Below are 25933 nucleotides of genomic sequence, written 5' to 3' on the forward strand. Positions count from 1 at the left end.
AAAAGAGGGAAGCCTTGCCTCTGTTTATGTACTGTCTGTCTTTGTCAATTATATTACGGCATTGAATGTTTGCCATATATGTACCTGTAATCTGCTCTGAGTCCCCTCGGGGAGATAGAGCGGACTATAAATAAAGTTTATTAAGTATATTATTAAGTTAATAAGCTTGCCTGTTCAAAAGTAGTCCTTACATATGAGTAAGTATGATTTCTGACACCTAGAAAAGCTAAAAGTTGAAAATGAGAAAGAGAAATAGAAACTGGCAAGAAAAAACAAGCAAAGTTTAAGAGAATTAAAAGACAAGAAACACCTCTACACTTATAGGAGGAAGCCTCTTTGAGGCTAAAATTGAAGGTAGCAAATTCCCCATTCCTAACTCTCATACAACAGCATAAGGGGCAGGCTATACACCTCAACACTTGGAACTATATGGCAAATTTAGGCACTAGCAAATCTAAATTTCACATCTAGATATATGCAATACAATGGGCTTAATTTTACAGGCAAGGCACAAAGTTGTTTCTCTGATGTATGTAATAAGGGAGAAAGAACAGGTAGAGAATGAAAGCTATGTGTGGGAACAGTGTGGGGATGGGATGGGAGCATAAATGTAAAGAGTCCATCCTGAGACTCTTCTAACTAGCAAGGACTATTCATGTTGCTGATCCAATTAGCAAGTAAACAGCAGGGATCTCTAGACACATTTTCCAATGAAAGAAATCAAGACTATAAAACAGAGTTCCATTGCTTAGGAGTCGGGAATTAAAACAGTGCTGTTAGGACTGGACATGTATATTTAAGGACTAGATATGAAATAATTAATGGGCATCTCATGTGCTATGGCTGAACAGCACAATTTGCTAGAGAATCAGAGAATACACTGCTTTATGCCCATGTTGTTCAAATCACAGTTATCTTTTACTTCACCTTGAACTCAATGTAAGAGGAAAATGCTTCTAGAGTAGTCAAACTATTCAACAGGTCGCCAAACACCATCTGCCAGTATATGATGATTGTCTTCCATCTCTGTTTGAGCTTTTCCATGGCATCTGCCTAGCTGCTGTGAAGACAGGATGTCAAATTAAACGGAGGTTTGGTCTGATCAGAAGGGCTCTTATGGAAAGAATCATTTCCCATTTTCCTGCCTTTTCCTCTTGGAACATCTTTGGCTCCTCTGGATGAAAAGTCAAAATATAAGTGCGGTTAAAACAAAATGAAGCTCAAGAAGGGAACCAACAATGCCTCTAAGTCATCGTTTGTTGGATGTATATTTGCAAGTAACACTCGCAAAGGGCTGGCTTGCTTTAGCACCTTCTTGTGTAAGAGTCCTGCAATGCTGCTACTTGGAATCCAGGCTAGATCTCCCTTTGCTTTAATGAATTATTGTAGTCACCTGACAAGAGTTTGTGATTTTTCCCCTCAGAGTTGTTTGTCTCCAAGCAAAGAAAGTACAAAGGTAACAGGGAGAGATCTGGGTGGCTTCAGTTCTCAAAAATATGAATATGGAATAATTTGCTGACTCTCAACTTGTAAATCGACACAACAGTTTGCAAATCTTGGAGGGAAGTCTCTTCTCAGTTGGGATCCTTGCTGTGTTGGGGCTCTTTTGATTTATAAGAATTACAAAATGATCTTCAAAGTTGCTTAGTAGCTGTATAGGGAGAGAGGCGTATCCTCCATCATGTCATCCTGTGAAGAAAGAGAAGACTCTCTTGATTTGGTACAGGATTAAAGAAATAGGAGTGGAAAAAAGACAAACAGGCAGCAGAACACACATTTGCTCCACATCTGTCTTATTCTGGAACTGAGTGTAGATTCAGGCCTCCACAGGACTTCACTGGTGCTGAACACTGTTACTATGTTACTATGTTACTATGAAAAGCTTTATTAGTGACAAATGATGCAGCCGGGAAGCATTCTACTCCCTTTTCTGATGGGGTTCAACACCACTTTGCAGCCAGTGGTAGAACTGGACACCTAAACAGCTAACTACCAAGACTATCTATCCTTGTCTGGAAATCCAGTTCCTCACAGCTCACTAAATGAAAATCTACTGGGCTGGGTTTCATGCACTCTCACTTCCAAATAAGGTCAATATAGTGAAGAAGCAAAGAAAGAAAATCAAAATGTGCATATGTGAACTATCTACCCATCATTTGCTATGAGAACTGTACAAGTTGGTTAGTTTGTTGTTGTTGCTATGTGTGCCTTCAAGTCCTTTCTGACTTAAGGCGAGCATTTCATAGGGTTTTCTGGGAGATAACAGAGGACAAATTGCTTCTCCCAGTCTCTTCCCATCCTTAATACATTTTCCAACTTTAAACATCCAAGCTAATGCAAAAATGTTTCAACCAAACCCACTACCACAAATTAACCCTTACTTAGTGTGACCTTGAACAAATCATATTCTCTCAGCCTCAGAGGAAGGCAAGGGCAGCCCCCTCTGAACAAATTCTGCCAAGAAAAATCTGTGATAGAGTAACATTAAAGTTGGCATAAGTCTGAAATGACTTGAAGACACAGAACAACAACAGATACCATTGGTTAATATTTGGCCATGATACTAACAAGGAGTCAAAAACCATCTCTCTGCTGGTAGGTGCCAAATTCAGTACACCATGCCAGGCTTCTGTGTCATGTTATTCAATAGCCAGCAATTCAAAGTTTTTACCATTTCAAAGAATCACCATATTGGGACAACTGCAGATAAAGTGAGTAGGTGCTATGGTGCAATCATGTCAGATTAATTCCCCAAGTTGTTGAAGAAATCAACAATTTCTAGAAATATAATTATATCTGAAACAATGATCTAACTTACATTGCTCCCATTGGTGCTAATTTGTGGTGCTAATTTCCAATCTTTTTCAAAAGGAATAGTGGGTAACCCAACTGGACACACTACCTTTCCTCATACATTCACCAGAAAAGAGTTTCATTGAAATCACAAGAGATTCTGTCTGCCACATCCAATCCTTCACAAACCCTGTTTAGAACACTCTCCAAATTAGGACCAATTAGCAATATTAATTTCACCTCCCAGTTGCAAATGCTTCCTGATCATGACATCAAACAATGCCTTTTAAAGGAAAACCTCCCTAATTCCAGAGCAGGATTTTTAAGGCAGAGCAAAGCATCACACTTTGAACAGGGGCAAGACTAGATGTAGGCATCTGTGAAAATGATTATAAGCTTCTTTTTTTTACCATGGGCAAATCCTGAAGTCGTCGAAACTGTAGACGACCACTGTGCTGACGATATCGCAAGAAACCCATGAGAGCGACAATTCCTACTATAATAGTGAAGATGAAGATGACAGCAATCATCAGTGGATCTTCCCGTATGGAAGTGGTTTCCAGCATATTGGGCAGATCTGTGAGGAAAAAATTGTGGGATACTAAAATTGTAGATTATAACCATGCATCTACCATCTGCTTCAGAGATCTATGCTTCTATCATCAACTCCATACAGTGTTGTTCAGTTCATCTATTGGGCCTCCAGATGATGTTGGATTATGACTATAAGATGTCCTACCAGTGTAGCCAATGGTGAGAAATGATGGGGCATGTAGCCCCAAATATCTGGAGAAGCCACAGTTGCCCATAACTGTTGCCCATAGTTACCATAACAGTCCAGTCCATTAATCTACTGATTCAATGTTATCTACTCAAGCTGATAGCAAATCTAAAAGATTTCAGACATGATCTTAGTTTATCCTGAAAATGCCAAGGATTGAGCCTTAAATTCATTTTTCCATTAAAGCATTAATTCTACAGAACTTCTCAAGCTTGCTCAGACACAGGAATATGTCCATACAATTATTTATCTGACATATATCTAGCCCATAGCCTACTTTGTGCTTCCTGTTGCCTGACATGAGATAAAATCATTTCACTGTTTACCTTCACCATCACCTCCCATCTCAGCTACAGCTGCCTTTTGTACATGGTTAGCGGGTTGCTCTGTTTTTACTGGTTTGACATTGTGGTCCAGGAGTGTGGAAGAGACAACACCAGATGTTGTGATGGTACTAGATGAAACTCCAAGAACTCTTCCATCAGCAGCAGTTGGAGCCGATGTGGATTTGATAATGCTTTCCTCTGTGATAGCTTCATGGTCTGTCACTGGTGTGGTTTCTTGTCTCCTTTTCATAGGTTCCAAAGTGCTGAGTGTGGAAGATTGTGGCTGGGGAGCTGTTGGCCCTACAGAGAAACATCAGAAAATAAAGGAAGATAACAAAATGCTGGTTCTTGTTGGCTCAGAAACAGAAGATTAGAGTTTTAAATGGCCACTTTTTTCTTTTACTGTTAATATAAATCTATGACACAGATAGAAATGGTTTCACAATCCACAGCATACTAAATAGATACACACCACTGGTCAAGACCAGGCATGGGCAAACTTCGGTGCTCCAGGTGTTTTGGACTTCAACTCCCACAATTCCTAACAGCTGGTGCTGTGATATATTTGCACATCAACCTTTTTCACATTGCTTCTCTGCTTTCATATGAAATGTAACTTGAATGAGTTATTTAAACTGTAGGATGTAAGGTTTTGTTTTATTTGTAAAGATAGGAAATCTCAAAGTGAGTCCTGCCTACCGTCAGCTCAAGCATCACCAGAAAGGGAACTCCACCAAGTGAAACCTTCAAAACTATATCTTTATTTTCAAATAGTCTGTTGTTTAGTGGTCAGAAATCTCCTCTGTTATCAGCTGAATCTAGGTGGGAGACAGACTGGCATAGCCTACCCTTGATGGACCAAACAGGTTCACATGCAAGCCTTATTTCACACTGTATTGTGGTATTCTCTGGAACACTACAGATTCAGCAATCAATTGTCTGCGTATAGTCATCGGGGAGATAGCTGCTGTCAAAAATCAATATATACCTCAATATGTGCTTTCCATCATTAGTTTCCAATTCATCATACATGGTTTTAAAAATCTCCCATGAGAGGAAAAAACCTCCCTGAGATAAAATATCCTGAAATGATCAGGACTGGCAAAAATAATCAAAGACAAATCTACCAGCTCTGACTCATATAATGCAGTTTAACTGTATTGAACTACACTGTATGAGTCTACACTGACTATATAATGAAGATTCAAACTACATTATATGGCAGTGTAGATGAGGCCTTAGAGTACATAATGTTCCCAACAGATCATAAGCACATCGGAAACACAGTTTGCTGTGACAGTTCTATCTTTTAAAGCAAGATTTTTCTCATGTAGTTGTAACTTGGGTTTTGTGTTAATGGCCTGTTGTTTAAAGTCTTAGCTTTTTCCATTGAAATTAGCTTCAGTATTGGTTAAGCATCCCATGAAGTCTTAGGCAAAAGTCAAGAGCAGTTATTCCTACTGCAGTTTTGTATGCAATGGATTGTGTACAGGACCATGGGAGGATCTTCTGTTTATCTATCCCACCGCTGCCACCATTGTGAGCATCTGTTCCACTCCTGTGGCCATCAAATGTAAGGACCTCTCAGTGACTGTCCTGATTCCTGTATGAGGCTGTATTCCTCTCAACTGCCCACCAAGCCCAACACCCATCATTTAATACTGCCATCTGAAGTTAAACTTTCCAATATCCCACAAGTATTGTTCTTGGAGGCAAAGGCGTATAATACAAAAGACATATAGTACAAAAATAATGATTTAGTGAACATAAAACATCAACGATTGCAAATTTAATACTATACATCTAAATTCTGACTCAAGAGCCAGCTTATAGGAGGAATTGACTGGACTATCACTGGATATGAGAGTTTGAACCTCTGCTCTTCCATGGAAACCCATTATGCAATACTGGGTAAGCCATAGTAAAGGTGATAAAAGTACAGCACAATCCATTAAAACACCCTCCTACAATCATCAGTAAATGACCAAGGTCCTGTTTAAATAAAAAAGTGTCTCCCTTATACTACCCTGTGATGGTGGTGGGACCAAGAAAAAGGACTCCCTTGGAGATGTTGAGATTTAAGCTGGTTTACATGAGGAGGCAAGGCTTTCAGATAGCACAACATTGGATCCCCAGAACCTTTCCAGCTGTTCCGCATAACAGGGTTATTGGGGCTACTGTCCATTCATGTTGCCTAAGGACGCAACTCTATGCCCTAGGAAATGATTCAATATTTACCTATTCTTACCTTGCATCTCTGATTGAGAGGTCTCTGTCACTGTGGAGTTAGGGCTGGAGGTTTCCCAAGATGTGAAATTAATGGCTTTGGTATCATTCAGAACAGACTGGTTAGCTTCCACGAGTTTTGTAGTTGGATTAGGAAGGGAGGGAATGCCATTGCTACTATTAGTGACACGGTCTGTACTCTGGGTTGTTGTGGTATTCAAGAATCCAAGTGTGGTGAGAGCCAGAAGTTCAGGTGGGGTAGAGCTGCTGACATTGAAGTGTGAAGTGACTGTGATATTGCTGTCTTCCGTACTGGTAGCAATTGATCCATTTGTCCAAGAGCTAAGGTTGCCAGTATCACTGCTGGATGGAACTGATGCCAAATTCTGTCCATATCCTGTCCACATAGAAAAATCAAAGGCAAATTAACATCACTGTCATCATTGTAACATAAGTTTTTTAATCTAGAAGGTCAGGTGCTACAAACTAGATGAAATGAGACCACAAGGAACAGAGCCCATAGGATAAATTCATTACTGTGAAAAATCAAGCAAGCCATGGAAGGTAGCTCTCCTTAAAATTCATTTTCTAGTCATAATGTAGCTATCATGCTTACTACAGAACAAAAAAAATTCCTAAATCTCTGTGCACACATAAATGCACTCTTCTGTGCTGACAAAACCAAAGCACTGGGTTTCCTTCTGCAACAATAGGAAATAAGTTGTATATAATTGCTGGTAGCCATTGATGGGCATAGAATTGGAGGGGTATTTATCACCTGATGGATCTGAAGGAGTGCTGTCTCCTCTGATATCCGTATGTGCATTTATCCAAACCACAACATATCCCAGGATGTTCCCATTGTCATCATAAAATACAAAATAAAGGGTTGAATGCACTAAACTGTAGTTGAAATCCAAATTACTTCTACTATCCCTATGACTCGGGTACAGGCTTTCGTCATCTCCAAATTTTATTCCTGATTATAAGCCTGTATCTTTCTGCCAGAAGAAACCATACATATTGACAGTGGAATAGATTTCTATGCATTATGTAGCCAAAATAGCAGCTCCCAAAGCAAAAAATATCATCAGACTTGTTTGGGGCAGGGAGCCAGAAAATTTGTAGAAATAAAACAAATCTTAAGAAGCAAATCTTAAAAGAAGAATAAAAAAAACTGGTGCGTAAGGATTGGGCACAGAATCGTGAACGACTCTTGTAATGGGTAAGAGTTGAGGACCATTCCAGAAGATACCACAGGTGGCATCCTGAACATGAATATTCCTTCCCCTCAGCAGCAGTTTTCTGTAATGAGCCATTTATTGTTGTTATTATTTTATATCCTTACATTTTTAAAATAGAACAATACAACTAACATGCTAAATGCTATGTGTAAAAATCTCCAAGTCATGTACCAGATGGAATTCCACTAACAAGAAAGGACCATCTGGAACAGTAGTATAACAGCTTCCATTAAAAGCCACCCTCATACTGATACATGCACAAAGTGAGACCGTGTCGCCCCTTTGACACAGCTGAATAAAATTCCACATTACAGTGTTCCCTCACAACTTCGCGGGTCACTTTTTGCGGATTCACTGTTTCGCGGTTTTCCAATAAACTAAAAGAATATTATAAATTATAAACAATTACAATTTACAGCCTAAGGAAGGGGGGGAGGAGAAGCCAAAGGGAGAGAAAAGGAGCCCAAGCGGCAACGGGAGGAAAAGGAGGCGATTTATCAACACACGATTGGTTGATAAAGACTTAAAATAGTGTATAACTACTAAAATATTGTATAAATATTAAATAAATATAGCGTCCCTACTTCACAGATTTTCACTTATTGTTGGTAGTCCTGGAACCTAACCCCAGCGATAAGTGAGGGAACACTGTATCTACTTTGAACTGTGATATATGGCAGTGTGGGCTCAGATATTCCAGTTCAAAGCAGATATTGTGGGTTATTCTGCCTTGATATTCTGGGTTATATGGCTGTGTGGAAGGGCCCGGTGTGACAGTCAAGATGTGGCTATGCTAAGGTTTGAAGTGAAAAAGACAATGCATAATATGGGACTTGTGGGCTATTCAGCAATTTATCTAACCATATGGGTGACAAGTTCAGGGTGTCTGCTATCCTGACAGTAACATAAGTTCCCAAGTGATTTGTACCTCTCATCTCAGCTCCTCTTTAATTTCTAGAATAAGTGCAAAATGTTTCACCCATTACAGCAGCTGCTTTTTCATTTAACCCATACACTTCCGTCTAGTATTATAATACAGTAGTGTCCTCTTCTTATTACTATAGCTGAAGCAAAAGATGTTTCAAGTGGTATCTTACCATCCCACAGAATATTCAAAATCCCAATAGATCCAACTATAACAACAGCAGAAAAGAATGATGTAAGAAGAAGCCACACAGAATGTGATCATGCAGTAAAACAAGAGTTAAAATTAAACCTCTATTCCGCCTCCAGTGTGACAAACCACACAATTATGGTTCCTCAATAAGCTTTTTACTCATTATATTTCAGTCCTTGGTCTCTGCTGAGACAGCTGTTTATAGTAAACCTGCAATTATTTCTCTATTGCAGAATGAAAACACATGAGTACAGCTGGGTTACCATCTCTGTCCAGACAAAACAACAACGTACACGCACTGCTTGCGGTAAGGAATAATGCAAAACTCAAATCATCAAGTTCAAACCCTAGGGTAAAATGTTTCCTTGAGTTTGAAACATGAGAAGGGATGGCAAAGGACACTCCTGTGGCCATCCTGATGTGGGCCTTAGCTATATTTTTGGGACAAGAAATAGCATAGTCCCTTGTGGTTTGATGCCTTAGTCAGTTCTATCTTCCTATAAGTGTGTGACCATAGCAACATTGCTAATGGCTTGATGGTTGTGTTTGGCACGTTTGCATAATACACTCTTTAAAAAAAACATCTAACAAATGTTTCTTCCCTTTAATGTAGCAATACCTTTAAAATTAACTGGCTATTATTTTTGCATAAGCTTTCTTGCATATAAACCCACTTCTTTCCACACAATCTAAAAAGTGTATCCTCTGTGGAACCCTAATTCTGTCCCTGATTTTCCTTTCCCTTGATTAGAGCATAGGCACACTGAATTTCAAGAAGACCTTCATACTTTGACACAGACTTTAAACAAATATTTTAAAAAATATTTTAAAGATTTTTAATGGAACCCCTATGAGGCTTTTGCAGAACCCAGTTTGGAAAATGCAGATCAATAGAACCTCTAATATTGCTGGAGTGTCATGATTTGTGAAAATTTCTATTGCTGTTAACTTTGTTATATCAGTTTTTTCTCTGCTAGTATCTTATGTTTTGATGGTTTTACTTTTATATAACAGTCGTATTTGTAATTATTGGACAGCATATAAAGAGCATAAAGCAACTAAAGGAAGAACAAATCCTGCTCATGTACCATTTTGTTAATCCCACAAACTAACCCTGGTTCATTCTGCAAATCCCTCTGAAACAGTATTGAACTACTTTTTCTGTCAAATATGTTGTATAACATGATGTTTTGGTGCTTAACTTGTAAAATCATAAACTAATTTGATGTTTAATAGACTCTTCCTTGATACCTCCTTATTATCCAACATATTCGCTTATCCAACGTTCTGCCGGCCCATTTATGTTGGATAAGTGAGACTCTACTGTACTTCTGTAGAACAATCTCCCCCAGAGGTTAATTTGTGTATCCCTCTCATGGATAAGCTGAAGGGGCATTCTGGGAATATGAGTCCAGCCAAGGCTGGTGCCAACTAGAGAAAACCCACTACTGAATGATATATCGGCATCTATATAAATCCCCACTGATTCCAAAAGTCCATTCTAGCAATTTGATTTAAGCTTCAGAAAAAAATTTTTCTGTGATCATGTCCATTAATGGAAAGATAAATTATGCAAGACATATCTTTCTATCATTGCCTTTGGTTAGTGGCAGAGTGGTGCAGAAATGGGTTTGTCACGCTCAGGCCTGACTGTGTTTTGAAAGGGTTGCCACTGCAGGTGCATCCAGCCCATACCTTCTTATAGTCCATCAAAGAGAGGACTGCTTAGAGGTGTTGCAATGAGTAGAGTAGTTCCAGCACTCTGAATAATCTGAAATGCAATTTTTGCATCTAAAGAAAATTATAAAGTGGTTTTCTGAGAGATACGATGCTTTCTGTGTATGTGTTCCTGGGAGAGGAGGTTTTGTACAACCATTCTCATAATGTAAGTCTCTTTGATTTCAATGGGGCTCATGCCTACAGAAATGTACAGACATGAACAATTAGAACCAGGCTTACAGGTGGAATGCATATGCAAATCAGCTGGCTGAAATCCCTAGCTGAAACTAGATCTATTTTAAAACACTTGCCTTTATTATATGAATGTTATCTGATTGTCGTTACATTTTCAAAAAATGAAAAGTCCCACTGGAAGATCAAAAAAGGTTTATATGTTTTTAGGTGGTACTTAGATAACTTACAGCAGTTCAACTTTCATTATCCTTTCTTCAACAGAGATGAGGAGGAAGGAATTATGACTCAGATTGTATTATGTTAGAAAAGCACTCTGCTTGCTTCAGTGCTATATAGTCCACTTGCCCAATGAGACACTTTAATGCCTGGGATTTATGTAGCACAGTCCAAGTGTTTCACTTACATTATCTTAGTGATCCTTTTATCCTAACCTATCTTTATGATGAAGAGAAATGGCAGCAAAGGAAGGGAAAGAAGATCCCCTTCTGAGTTCCTTTAAGGAAATAAGTAAGTGTAATAAAGTAAAGAGAAATAAAATTGTCACACTAGCACTATAAGATAAATCAATATAGCATATAATAGATGGTGATTATGAAATTACAATACATTGCATAATATATAATGTTACAGTAGAGTCTCGCTTATCCAAGCTAAATGGGCTGGCAGAAGCTTGGATAAGCGAATATCTTGGATAATAAGGAGAGATTAAGGAAAAGCCTATTAATCATCAAATTAGGTTATGATTTTACAAATTAAGCACCAAAACATCATGTTACACAACAAATTTGACAGAAAAAGTAGTTCAATACGCAGTAATGTTATGTTGTAATTACTGTATTTACGAATTTAGCACCAAAATATCATGATATATTGAAAACATTGACTACAAAAATTGCTTGGATAATCCAGAGGCTTGGATAAGCGAGGCTTGGATAAATGAGACTCTACTGTACTTAGATCAAGGTAAGGTTTGGCACATGATACATTTCATTATTTAAATCAATAACACTTTGTATATGTTGTACCTATTTTATTTCACTTTTCTACGGTAAGCAGATAAGCTGTGTACGAAAATAATAATCAATGGGTAGTGTGTGTGAAAGTGTGAAAAACAAAGAAAGAGGGAGGAAAGAAGGAAGACAGATGTATTGCAATGAGTTCTCAAAAATATTTTTTCTGTGTAAAAACATTAATGCCAGAGTTTTGTATCCATCATGAGGAGGGTGGATTTGACAGCTTGCCAAGCTATTTCAGAGTTTGAATACTGCCATTCATCTCATTGCACGTGTTTACATCAAATTTCAGAGTGCATGGATCCAACACATTTATTGCCTGTGAAGGACAGGACACTTAAATTCTGCAGAGGAAAATTCCAGAGGAGGGCAACTAAAATGATCAAAGGTCTGGAGAACAAGCCCTATGAGGTGAGGCTTAAAAAACTGGGCATGTTTAGCCTGCAGAAGAGAAGGCTGAGAGGAGACATGATAGCCATGTACAAATATGTGAGGGGAAGTCATAGGGAGGAGGGAGCAAGCTTGTTTTCTGCTGCCCTGCAGACTAGGATGCGGAACAATGGCTTCAAACTACAGGAAAGGAGATTCCACCTGAACATCAGGAAGAACTTCCTCACAGTGAGGTCTGTTCGGCAGTGGAACTCTCTGCCCCTGACTGTGGCGGAGGCTCCTTCTTTAGAGGCTTTTAAGCAGAGGCTGGATGGCCATCTGTCGGGGGTGCTTTGAATGCGATTTCCTGCTTCTTGGCAGGGGGTTGGACTGGATGGCCCATGAGGTCTCTTCCAACTCTACTATTCTATGATTCTATGCAAACAGATATGTGACCAGGATACAAAAAAAAAGATAACTCTCGAAAACAGAAGCCAAAAACAATTTGCTGCCACTAGCTGTCTCACATCTCAATAATGAAAACAAGCTATTTCAGTACAATTCTTTCAAAAAAGTTACCCCCTCTTAGGACAATCCACAAATATTTGATTTACAGCAACAGAACCAAAGACACAGAAAAATCTGCTACTTGACTTTAGTGCTGTTTAGGCTGCAATTCTAGGCATACTTGCCTAAGAGTAAATTCAGTGAAACTAATTTAGAATTGCATGGTCTCAGCACACATTTGACACAAAGGACTAAAAGTAGAACATTGGGCTAAAAGTGTTTTGTGGAAATTAAATACCTTTGTTCTTCACAGAGGTAAGTCTGGCAACTCATCACCTCTTAACATACTCCTTACATCTGAACTACAACCCTGCACTGAAGTGAACCCAGGACAACTCCCTTCCCAACCCTCTCTAAGAATAGAATAGAATAGAATAGCTTTATTGTCATTGTACTATTGCACAACGAAATTAAATGCCTTCCCCAGAGCACATCACAAAAACAACACACCCATCCCTCCACACCCCAGCCACCAGAGCACAGCCTCCTGATCTTTCTTCCATCTGATGCTCCCTACATGTGCTCTCCCATCTTCTACAGCTAGTAAACCTGGAGAACACCCAGTTAATGAAAGCTATTTTCACCCCCACTAGTTAAAGTTAACCATGGAACATTTTTACAATCTGAGGATGCTTCCAGGTAACTGATACTAGAGGTATTTTGATTGATACCAGAGGTATCAGTCAAAAACTATTATGCCAGTATTTCACCATTACATTCTCAATGTATTGTTGTGGGTTTCACAGGAACCAGTAAGAAAGAATGTGACAAATGCTATGAAAAACCTGGTCTAAATTCCTGCCTTGTGAAATTCTCTGTCCAAAGCAAGGTGATGGCACAACAAAAGCCTCATTTGGAAGCATCATGTGAGAACCAGGAAGGCCTTCGTTCAATTTTTACCTATCTTCCTAATTTCCAAGATGGCTCAAGCAACATTTCACATGCACACACACACCATGCACTTAGGATTCTTCCCCCCACCCCCCCCCCCCCCAACTAGGATAAAGCAGGTATGGAAGGAAGGCTTTTTTCTGATTACAGTAGAGTCTCATTTATCCAACACTTGCTTATCCAACGTTCTGGATTATCCAACACATTTTTGTAGTCAATGTTTTCAAAACATCGTGATATTTTTGTGCTAAATTCGTAAATACAGGAATTACTATATAGCATTACTGCGTATTGAACTACTTTTTCTGTCAAATATGTTGTATAACATGATGTTTTGGTGCTTAACTTGTAAAATCATAAACTAATTTGATGTTTAATAGACTCTTCCTTGATACCTCCTTATTATCCAACATATTCGCTTATCCAACGTTCTGCCGGCCCATTTATGTTGGATAAGTGAGACTCTACTGTACTTCTGTAGAACAATCTCCCCCAGAGGTTAATTTGTGTATCCCTCTCATGGATAAGCTGAAGGGGCATTCTGGGAATATGAGTCCAGCCAAGGCTGGTGCCAACTAGAGAAAACCCACTACTGAATGATATATCGGCATCTATATAAATCCCCACTGATTCCAAAAGTCCATTCTAGCAATTTGATTTAAGCTTCAGAAAAAAAATTTTCTGTGATCATGTCCATTAATGGAAAGATAAATTATGCAAGACATATCTTTCTATCATTGCCTTTGGTTAGTGGCAGAGTGGTGCAGAAATGGGTTTGTTAGCTGTTTTTATGCTATTAATTTAACAGCACTGCCTTCTTCTATTAATCATGTAGTGGCAGATTTTGAAGAGCAGGTGTTCATTACGACAGTTTCTGTAGCCATACCCATAAGGAGAGTCCAGAAATGCCAACAGCTGTTTTGATCCATATCAACAAAGTAGTCCTAGCAGTTTTCATAACTTTTAAGCAGAGATGAAAGCTAATTCCCCATTCAAGATGAAGCCTCCCAAAAATACTTAGCATTGCAGCTGTGGTTACTTGTTAACAATGTATTATTGCTATTATCTCCCTCTCTGCTGTTACTGCAGCTACACTCAGTAGGATAAGGGAGATGAGTGTGTGTTTTTGAGCAGTGTATATTAGGGGAGTACAGTAGCTGCAGACTGCAGACACCATTACAGTGGGTGACACCAAAATGACTGTGTACTGAATTTTTGTGTAGTGTTTCAGAAGAAATTTATTATTATTTATAAAAATAAATATCCCTGCTGCCATGTCCACTCGGGTAAGTTTACTTCTTGTTTCTCTCCCGGGTGTAGGTTTTCTGTGACTTTCAGTTGCATGCTGATGGTGTATATTACTGGGAAATGTAGTTTCCAGAGTCTTATCTTCGGTTATCTCAATCTGGCTAGATATTTATGGCACAACAATTGCCATTATATCCAATGATATACAGGAAATCCAATTTAGGAATGGGTGGCACTGACTCCAGTGATGCCACTGTTTGTGTGCATGCACATCAGAAAATATCCAATGCTATGGATACCTTGGTGTCACCTTAGACCGAACACTAACATATAGGAAACACTGCATGAACACCAAGCACAAAGTAGCTGCACGCAATAACATCCTGCGGAAACTGACTGGCAGCGCATGGGGAGCAGACCCACAAGTAATAAGAACATCAGCCCTGGCCTTGTCTTTCTCAATGCAGAGTATGCCTGTCCTGTTTGGCACAAGTCTGCCCATGCAAAGCAGGTGGACATAGCACTGAATGAAACATGCAGAATCATCACGGGATGCCTTAAACTTACACCTGTTGATAAACTCTACAAGTTAGCTGGCATTGCCCCTCCTGACGTGCGACGGGAAGTTGCTGCTAATGGTGAGAGAAAAAAGGTCGAACATTGTGAAAGCCACCCACTGCATGGCTATCACCCTCCTCCCACCAGACTCAAATCAAGGAAGGGCTTCATGAGAACCACCACTCCTCTTGATGTTCCTCCAGCAACAGCAAGGGTGTCCCTCTGGTCAGCTAAACCAGGCAATTCCAACTGGATGGCCCCCCACGAGGGTCTTCCTCCAGGGGCAAACCAGGAATGGGCAACTTGGAAGTCCCTGAACAGACTCAGAAGCGGAGTGGGCAGATCTAAAGACAACCTGGCAAAGTGGCACTACCTGGAGAATCCTCCACCTTGTGTGACTGTGGAGCAGAACAAACAACTCCGCATATGTATGCTTGCCCACAATGCCCTGCCTCATGTACAGAGGAGGAGTTGTTTAAAGCTACAGACAATGCGGTTGCTGTTGCCCGCTTTTGGTCCAAAACTATTTAGTTGCTTGTGATTTCTTTTCTTTTTTATTTTATTTCCATTATTTGAAATGTATTTGCTGTACCAATGCTTTTGACACGAAATAAATAAATCAGAAAATATTCTCTTTGCTATTAAAAAGACAGTCCTGGTATTTCAGCTCTGCGAGGCCTGGCTCTACTATATACTATGATTTACTGTTTCATGTATTGATTGTGTCTATTAACTATTAACAGCCTTGAGCAAGTCTGGAAAAGTAGGATACAAATGAAATAAAATCAAAACATCAATAAGTGCTGTGACTTGGAGGCTATAATATCTGGGTCCTGGTTAATCCTTTTGATATATACTGATGACCTTGGTCTAACAACACAAGCAAAAGATTTTCAAACAGTCAAAAACCAACTTACTAATGCCTTGAAAGAACTTGCCAGCTTCTACAAAGATAACTACCTGAAGCCTAACCCTGCCAAGACACAAGTGTGTGCTTTCTACCTATAAAGGCAATAGGAAATTGAAAGTTACCTGGAAAGACCAAAAGCTCGAACACTGCTTCCATCCTAAATATCTTGGTGTCACCTTAGATCAAACACTAACATTTAGGAAACACTGTATGAATACCAAGCACAAAGTAGCTGCACGCAATAACAACCTGAAGAAACTTACTGGCAGCACATGGGGTGCAGACTCAAAATTAATAAGGACATCAACCCTGGCCTTGTCTTATTCAACTGCTGAGTATGCCTGCCCTGTTGGCACAAGTCTGCCCATGTGAAGCAGGTGAACATAGCATGGAACGAAGCATGCAGAATAACCACAGAATATCTTAAACCTACGCCTGTTGATAAACTCTACAAGCTAGCTGGCATTTCCCCCACACACACACACACGATGTGCAACAGGAAAGTGCTGCAAACTGTGAGAGAAATAATGTTGAACACTGTGAAAGCCATCCTCTGCATGACTATCAGTCTCCTCCCAGTAGACTCAAATCAAGAAAAAGCTTCATGAGAACCACCACTCCTCTCAACGTTCCCCCAACAACAGCAAGAGTATCCCTCTGGGCAGCTAAACCAGGGAATCCCAATTGGATAGCCCCTCACGAGAGTCTGCCTCCAGGGGCAAACCAAGAATGGGAAACCTGGAAGTCCCTGAACAGACTCAGAAGTGGAGTGGGCAGATCAAAAAACAACCTGGCAAAATGGCACTACCAGAAGAATCCTCCACCTTTTGTGACTGTGGATTAGAACAAACAACTCCGCATCTGTATGCTTGCCCATAATGCCCTGCCTCATGTACAGAGGAAAAATTGTTGAAAGCTACAGTCAATGTGGTCACTGTTGCCCGTTTTTGGTCAAAAATTATTTAGCTACTTGTGTTCTATTTTTATCAGTTTTATACTTATTTATGCAATGTTTTTAATATGAAATAAATAAATCCTTTTGATATACCTATGACATATTTCAATGTTCTGTTCAACAAAAAGAAATTAGTCTGATATTAAATACTGTCTCAGTATTTTGGGACCATAGAGTACAATTCTATACCAGATACTTTCACCAGAAACTTTTAACACTGTCCATTCACTTTAGATCTCCTGGCATTTGCTTAGTTCCTGCTCTATGGCTGAAGTTTCCACACAGAATGGGCTTCTGTTCACATGTCAAAATAGGCAGCAAGTATATTTGTTTGTAGTCAGTGCTTTGCACGGGGCCTCTTGAAATGAACAGGCTCCATTTAATTTTCAGAGTTGGCAAGACCAGTTTAAAGGGGAACAGACACTACTCACATTAGCCAGTGTGTTACACACTGCTCCTAGTGTATCTCAGAGTAACAGAGCATGGATTGGAACTGTGACAATCTAAGCTTTATCCTCCTCTGAAATTCAGGGCTCTGTTGAAGACGTGCCTGTAGAGAAGACAAGCAAACACCTACTGCCACTCCCCCAGACATAGCCAGAGGCCTTAGGAAGGGAAAGCCAAAAATAATCCAGAGTTTTATACTTTTAAGAGCCATTGAAGAAAGTGGGTTTCTGCTATCACAAGAAGAAAAACCACTCTTGAAATTCAAGACAACCAAGGCTGGGTTGGTTGGTGAGGTGATAAAAAGGAAATCATTGATTCTGCAACTGGTCTTAAAAGTGGTGAAAATATGTGAGCATTATCTGCCTGATCATATTTTCAAAGACAAATGAGTTGGATTGTTTCCTGTATTATATTTACTATGTATGCTCATGTATAAGTCGACCTCTTGCATATGTCAAGGGCCGATTTTCGAGTTAGAATTATGGATTTTGATAGGATCTGTGGATAAGTTGAGAGTCATTCTGCAGAGAAACAAATGCACCAATGCCACCTCAGGGTACCAGCCACTCCTGGCCACTACCGTAATTTCCCCATCAGGCATTCAAAAGGCTAGAAGCAGTACCATGGTGGAGAGAGTAAGGAGAGTTGGTGCTTATTTCAGGTTCTCCAGGGATGAACCAAACTCTACTTTTGCTATTCTACTTAGAGAAGGGAATTAAGGTACAGTACTCACATTGACCCATGAATAAGTCAACTCACTAAAATAAATATACAAGGTAGTCATAGAGCTCATCAGGACTGCTTCTTCCATGTTTTATTGCAAAACGTGCCCCCACCATCTTCCTTGTCAATGGTAGATGGCTAGGAAGGTCTTCAAAGAATTCAGAATGTATAGCTATTTTTATGTGCTGACATTAACACAAGAAGGGCATTTTTAATCTTTAATTTATTTCTAGCAATTCCAATATGGTTACTGGTAGTAAAATATGGGTCTGCAGGGCCAAGTGTGGGAGGGGAAAAGACAGCAAGCTCCCAAAGAAAAGATTATCAAATGTACACAAATGGTTGGACCCACTTAATGGCTGCAACCTGCAACAAAAATAGTTGTTATTAATACACGGTCCAAAAGAAAAATGATCAAGTGTCTTCTAAATTAGAAAAAAACCAAAATTCCAGATTATTTTTTAGCATTTCCTTATAACTAGTGCCATCTTCAGACCTCGGAAAAGCAATACCACTTAACTGGAACTACCATAAATTGTGTTAATGAATGTTTGTAAGAATGTATAGTTCTGGATAATAGATGTGCTTGAAGGATTTCAATCCTTGACTATAAATGATACCATCCAAAGTGCCGTAATCTTTTTCCCAAATGTGAAGTGGACTAAGTTAGCTGGAGAGCAGATGTCCGCAGCCCGAGGATAGTTCAACTGATCTACCTTACAGGGTTGTTGTAAGAAAGACAAAGATTATAAATGTGAAACTGAAATACTGGCATCCTTCTGTCTGAAGGGTCATAAATTCTCTGCTGTGTTAGAGTCTTCTTGTTTCAAATTGTGAGTGCAGTTGTTATTTTGCAGTCTACTACAGAAAGCAGTCTAACACCTACTTTAAAATATCAACAAGTTGCTAATTTGAAAAGCTGAGATAGGCTTTCAAAGGTCAGCCAATATGATGATCTCACATGGAGTGTGAGGACTGCAGCCCTTTAAAAACAGCAAACAGCTTGCATGCATGCATCTATATTTTACACAGGAAATAACAGAGACTAGCATGTGTCATTTCTCAAAGACAAACATGACCTCCATATATTTAGCATTCTTTGACCATTACGCCCTTGCTCAAACCAAGTAGCACTTTTGAGTAACACACTCAGTCCAAGCAAGTTCAGGATCTTATAGTACAATCATAGGCATGTTCACTCAGAAGCAATTCCCATTTAGTTAAGGGAAATTACTTTCTAGAAAGTATCTTTTAGAGTGTCCCCTTGCATGATATCCCTAAACAAACCCCTCGGAGCTCAGTTAAACTTCTGTGTGAACATGCACCAGGTGAGCAGCCAAGTTTTACTTGTCAAAATAAAAAGTGACTGAATGTAGACAGGTAGCAGGAACAGACATACAATCAATCATCTGTAATATTTATGATGAACTTACACAGCAAAAAATAAAAATAGGTCCTTCATACTAAAGTTTTGAACTGTTTTTAACCCAGATTTATTCAGCTTATTGATAGCTTTATCAATGGTTCAGTTTGCAGTTATAAGATACTCTGATCATTTAAACTTTACCTCTCTTTGTATTTGGGGGAGAAGATTCAACAGGTAATGTCCTGTATTAGACAACCTCTGCTACAGAAAGACACAATATAAGCTTATTCATTATATTGATGAAACAGTCTTTTCAAACAGCCAAAGTCCTTCTTTCAAAATGGGTACAAACTTACCTGAGAGGAAATTTGATAATATTAAAAATATTCAATAGTAATGTTAGTTAAATGTCACACTTTGAGTACATAAAAAAACTCTAATGGCTGCACTTCAAAATATTTAAATATAAAAATTCTTAAACATTTTGGAGCCAAAATAGCATATCAACTCTGTTCTTAAAGATAGACATGCAATTTTAATGCCTTCTCCATATATATTTAGGTAATCAAAAGAAGAGATGCTGATCTCCAGTCTGACAGCAATACACCATGATGCTCATTAGAACAGTTCACAGTATCTCATTTTTAAAAACTTGTATCATTCCCATATTTCAGCTCATTATAAGAGCCAGGACAGCCTTTTGGTCTCACTTAACTGCAGAACTAGAAAAATCCATTTATCCTAGAGGTTCTTCCAAAAGGTCCTTACCTCTTGCACGTTAAAATAATCCTGCAAGGTAAGGAGTGAAATAGGCTGGTTAAATAGCTAAACCAAGGGCATCCAGTATATTTTGTATCCAAGAGGGGATTGGATCAGAGGCATACTGTTTTATTTTCTGCTCATTCGATTCTATTTTTGGCATTTTGATCTTTTCCACAAAACCAGTACTTCCTTTTCCCCTGTAATACAAACTCTAATTTTCTTCACAGGTCCCCATTTATAAACAGAAATTATACTGTTTAGCTAGTATTGTACCACCTGACATCCGTCGGAAAGTAGCGGCCAGTAATGAAAGGACCAAGGCATTGACATCTCCGGCCCATCCTCTGTTCGGATAGCAGCCAGAATGCCAACACCTTAAATCAAGAAATAGCTTCCTAAGATCTATAGAGATACTCGCAGGAACAACTCAACAAGCGAGAGTCCAAAAGTGGCAGACTAAAACCCGGAATCTCAATCAGTGGCTGATACCAGATAAGAAACTCCCTCTTGGGCACAAGGCAACTTGGAAGGTGCTGAATTGGCTGCACTTTGGTGTCACGAGATGCAGAGCCAATCTTAATAAACTGGGCTACAAAATGGAGTCTACAACATGTGAGTATGGAGAAGAGCAACCACAGACCACTTATTATAATGCAGTTTGAGCCCTGCCACATGCACGATGGAGGACCCTCTTACAGCAACACCAGAAGCACTCCTAGTGGCCAGTTTCTGGTCAAAGGAAATTTAGTATAATGCCAAGTTTTTAGCTTTGTGCTTTTTTAATACATTATAACTATATTCTCAATTCGCTTCTGACATGATAAATAAATAAATTCACAGGTCCCCTGCCATTCCATTAGCAACCAGTTCAAGTTCTTCTGCAACTTCATCCACATATAACATGATTGAAATAGTGCTTGTTTTTTTATTTTCGTTGGTTGGAAAATTTGTTTTCCCCATTTTAAATATTGCAGCAAGACTACCAGCATATTGTTAAAAGAATAAAGAAGTAAAACACATGTAGTTGGGCTCCTCTAGTTGTTATACTATGGACAAAATTAGGCTGTCAATGTTCTAGCATGGATTCCAGCTCCTGCATCAGAATATTGTAATCTGCTGCAAACCTTGAAAACTGATAGTGGCTTTGCAGCTTAATGCCCTGTCTCTACCAGCACAGACTGCATTCCCTTAGGACTGTCTGGTTTACTTCGCATTTTTTTTTTGAAATGTTTGTCTGTGACATGGGACATCAATAATCTAGCTCCCACTCAACCATGAAAATTACTATATTTCCTTGGACTAGTTGCTCTTTCTCAACTTGCTGCACTGTTGTGAAGAAGGGGTATGAAAGAGGAGCTGTCCTCACTCACTGGAAGAAAGATAACACATAAATAAATAATAGAAGACTTTTCTAAAAGACCGTAAAAAGCAAACCAGGCCAGGCCTCCTCTCATATAGTAGGAATGTTGGCATAATACCTTTCTTAGGCAAAGTACATTTCATAATAAAAAGGAATCAAGGTCCTCATAATACAAAAACAAAACAGAATCAAGGTTATTTAAAACTGGCATATTAGTCTCCAATTTTTTTAAGCTGATGCTGCTAACATAACTAGTAAAGACATATTCTAAAACCTTGGTATCTTATAGCATTATTGGCTTTTGGAATCATATTTAGTTTTTACTAGAATTTCATTTATGAAAATAGTGTCTGAGATGGAGAAGCCATACATTTTAGCACTATAATTATTCATTAGGAAACTAGCCGCAGATTACAGCTTCTGAGTGCTGCTGAACCAAAGCTAGTTCGGAGATTTGTTTTAGTACAAAACGAACCTCGCAGTCCTTTAGCACACAAATCCCCAGCTGTTTTCTCCCTGAAGCTTACTTTGTTTCCTCAGCAACATATTGAAGGGTGGGAATAAGACTTGGATTTTTTGCTATTATTAAACAACTGAAATTATAAACCCTTGAAAATTCACTGCAAATCACCCAGAAATCTACCAGTAGGTTGTCGATTACCTTCTGCCTACTCTGGATTATACAGAATATGGGAACAATTTTAAGAGGCAAGGAGTATGAAAACTCTTTCCCTTTTCCTTGCAGTCCAATGATCAAACGGCATCCTTCCAATATCAGAATCAGACATCAGAAAAGTTCATTTTTGGACTACAACTGCCATAGTGTCTTGAACACTGTGGGGGTTGTAATCCAAAAAGATACATTTTCAGATATCTGACCAACACTGAGACAAATTACAAGAAGAGCATCTAGGGCAGAGTTTCAGGTTCCCTGAGAGGTTAAAAAGAATTACATGAGAAATACTGATTCTTAAAAATAAACTACTTTCATAGGCATTATGGGGGAAAGGGGGAAATTCATGAATTTTTAAAAACAGCTACTTTTTTAACCTAAAAGAACACCCCTCTAGAAATCTCCAACGCAACAGACAACTTCTTGCAGATGTCAACCACTGAAGGATCTTCAAATGCTGAGATAAGTGTTCTCTCTCTAGAATTACTGTATACCCCAACTTAGAGAGATTGTATGCATTTAATCTACAATTAAATCTGCAAAAATGGAAGCCTGACTGCAAACATTTTTTTCTAAATATAGATATAATAATTTCAAGGCAGAGCTTCCCTAAGACCTGAAAATGATTTAAAGAGTTCTTACAGAGGATGAAGCATGAGAAAGGTTGGGAGAGTGTAAAGTGTAAAGAGTGTAAGTCTTTTTGCTTATTTTTTTGCTCTAAATCTTGATACTCATATGTGAAAAAGTAAGCCATATCATTTCTTATCAGGCAGGTCTGTTATGCTCATTTCTAGACTGAGTCTTCCCACAGAAGAAAACCATGGAGGTCAATCTAGTTTAGTGATTCTCAACAAGGGAAGCATACCTATTAGTCTATCAATATTATGATTTGTATTTTCTTGAAAAATGAGGGAAACTATCTATTGCTCTATTAATTGTAGCATCCTATGATAGATGCAGTCATTTACATTACTCAAAATGACCTGAGGTTTTTGTTTATCAAAAGGGGGCATGATTTTTTAAAAGACTGGGAAATCCTGAGCTGAATGCTTTAAATTTTCCATCTGTCGCCCCAGACAGAAACAGACTAAGGATCTCCACAGGGCTGCCGCCACCATCCCATGCCAGCTGCTGCTCCGTTATGGCTCAAAACCTCAGAACTAGTCTCAACCAGCAACCACTCAGAAGCTTCTCCTGACTGAGACTGGGAGGCAAAGGGAGACCAAGGGCATATCTACACTGCAGAATTAATGCAGTTTGACACCACTTTAACTGTAATGGTTCGATGCTATGGAATACTTGAGTTATAGTCCAGGATTCCTGGCAGAGAATGCAAGAAAGGGCAAGAGTCGAAGTCCAAAACACCTGGAGGGCCCAAGTTTGCCCATGCCTGCTCTATGAGCCATGGGAGCTGTAGTTTTACAATGAATTTAGCATTCTCTGCCAATGAGTGCTTGTGCATCACCAAGCTATAGCTCTCAAGATCCCAAAGTCTTGAGCCATGGCAGTTAAAGTGATGTTAAAATGCATTAATTGTACACTATAAAGCTAAGGGAGGCGGTGCTTTACCAGACTACGATGATTCCAAAGCAGGGAGCCCTGGCAGTTCAAGTGTTGCCAAACTGCCTTCATTCTACAGTGTGGATCAACGGGCGGGTGCCGGGCGACCAGAAGATAAACGATTTGGAGAACCGCTGGGATGCTGGAGGTGGTCCAGGACTTCCCCCCACTCACCTGGCATGGGCAGGAGATTTCCCGCGAAGAGGCACCAAAGGGCGGCGAGGCGGCAGAGCCTCCTGCCTTCCATGCTGGGCTGGGCAACCCGCTGCTGGCTGGCGGGACGAATGCGGGTTCAAAGAGGAGCCAGGCTGCCAGTCTCTCCGGAGCGAGCCTGACTCGCCTCTGCCACGTGGTCCGTCCACAAACACCCGGGAGGGGCCAGGCGGGGAGGGAGCCTCCCCTTTCCACGCCTCCTGAGCCAAAGACCCCCCTCCTTCTCTTGGGAATGGTCACCCCGCCTCTTAGGCTTCAGCCATCCTCACCTCCTCCCAAACAAAAGTCATCGCCCGGTGTTGCCTCTTCGTCGCAGTCTCCGCGTCCATCTACACCAGGCGTGGGCAAAGGTCGGCCCTCCAGGTGTTGTGGACCTCAACTCCCACTGGGTGGCTGTGAGTTTTCCGGGTTGTATAGACATGTTCCAAAAGCATTCTCTCCTGACGTTTCGCCAGCATCTATGACAGGAGCCCCCAGTGGAGTAGTGGGTTAAAGCCTTGTGACTTGAAGGTTGGGTTGCTGACCTGAAGGCTGCCAGGTTCGAATCCCACCCGGGGACAGCGCGGATGAGCTCCCTCTATCAGCTCCAGCTCCATGCGGGGACATGAGAGAAGCCTCCCACAAGGATGGTAAAAACATCAAAACATCCGGGCGTCTCCTAGGTAACGGCCTTGCAGACGGCCAATTCTCTCACACCAGAAGCGACTCAGGTTGCTCCTGACACGAAAAAAAATAAAAATAGCAGGCATCCTCAGAGGTTGTGGGGTTTATATATCTGTGGAAAGTCCATGGTGGGAGAAAGAACTCTTTGTCTGTTTGAGGCAAGTGTGAATGGTGCAATTGACCAACTTGATTAGTATTAAATGACCTTGCAGCTTGAAAGCCTGGCTGCTTCCTGTGTTAGGGAATCCTTTGCTGGGAGGATTTAGCTATCCCTGATTGTTTCTTGTCTGAAATTCCCGTTTTCTGAACACTGTTCTTTATTTACTGTCCTAATTTTAGAGTTTTTAAATACTGGTAGCCAGATATTGTTCATTTTCAGGGTTTCCTCCCAACAAAGGATTCCCTCAGGCAGGAAGCAGGCAGGCTTTGAAGCTGCAAGGCCATTAGATGCTAATCAAGCTAGCCAATTGCAAAATTCACACTTGCCTCAAACATACAAGAGTTCTTTCTCCCACCCTGGACTTTCCACAGGTATATAACCCCCACTAGCCTAGATCACACAACCTCTGAGGATGCCTGCCATAGATGTGGGCGAAACGTCAGGAGAGAATGCTTCTAAAATATAGCCATATAGCCTGGAATACTCACAGCAACCCAGTGATTCCACCCATGAAAGCCTTCGACAACACATTCATCTCCCACTATTCCGAAATTGTGGGAGCTGAAGTCCAAAACACCTGGAAGAGTAAAGTTTGCCCATGCCTGAATTCTACGCCATAACATGATTAATAATAATAATAATACCAGTAATTATGCCTTTATCTCATTTTTAAACTACAGTTTTCTAGTTCAAGTATTCTATCAGTGTCTGGTTCAGGAACTGGTGTCATTCCAGGTCTCTCCCTGATGCCTTTTGATGCTGGATACTGACAACACATCACTGCTATAGCACATGCTTAATGAGCACATCAGTCCCTTTATATTCCAAAACAGACACCAAAATTATGATAATAGTACTGTATTGCTTTGCTACTGATTGTAAGGCTCACACTAATTTCAGAATCACCAACAGAAAAAAGGCTATCTATATAAAGACACCTGCCATTTTTAGAGATGTTTATTTGCGGTAAAAAGTGCATCTTTGAATTGAAGAAATAATAATAATAATAATAATAATAATAATAATAATAATAATAATAATAATAGTTACTTACCTTTCCTCTTGACTGGAGGCGGATACAGCATAGTTAAAAT

The 25933-nt window shown here is 39.8% G+C and overlaps 1 protein-coding gene across 3 annotated transcripts; it reads right to left on the reverse strand.

The window, feature by feature from the left end:
- Positions 1 to 894: 894 nt before the first annotated feature.
- Positions 895 to 25933, reverse strand: LOC103278688 (uncharacterized). 3 transcript variants are annotated; one of them, XM_062978372.1, is made up of 5 exons: positions 25894 to 25933; positions 6149 to 6523; positions 3901 to 4200; positions 3204 to 3370; positions 895 to 1689 (listed from the first exon to the last, which is right to left on the reverse strand). In XM_062978372.1, the coding sequence occupies exons 1-5, from the start codon at positions 25922 to 25924 to the stop codon at positions 1645 to 1647; spliced, it is 918 nt and encodes a 305-aa protein (XP_062834442.1). In that variant the 5' UTR covers positions 25925 to 25933; the 3' UTR covers positions 895 to 1644. The 3 variants fall into 3 exon arrangements, with proteins under 3 accessions (XP_062834442.1, XP_062834441.1, XP_008107738.2); XM_062978371.1 differs by lacking the exon at positions 25894 to 25933 and adding an exon at positions 24541 to 24637; XM_008109531.3 differs by lacking the exon at positions 25894 to 25933 and adding an exon at positions 23978 to 24451.

This window comes from Anolis carolinensis, chromosome 4, assembly GCF_035594765.1.
Source record: "Anolis carolinensis isolate JA03-04 chromosome 4, rAnoCar3.1.pri, whole genome shotgun sequence".
NCBI classification, from domain to species: Eukaryota; Metazoa; Chordata; class Lepidosauria; order Squamata; family Dactyloidae; genus Anolis; species Anolis carolinensis.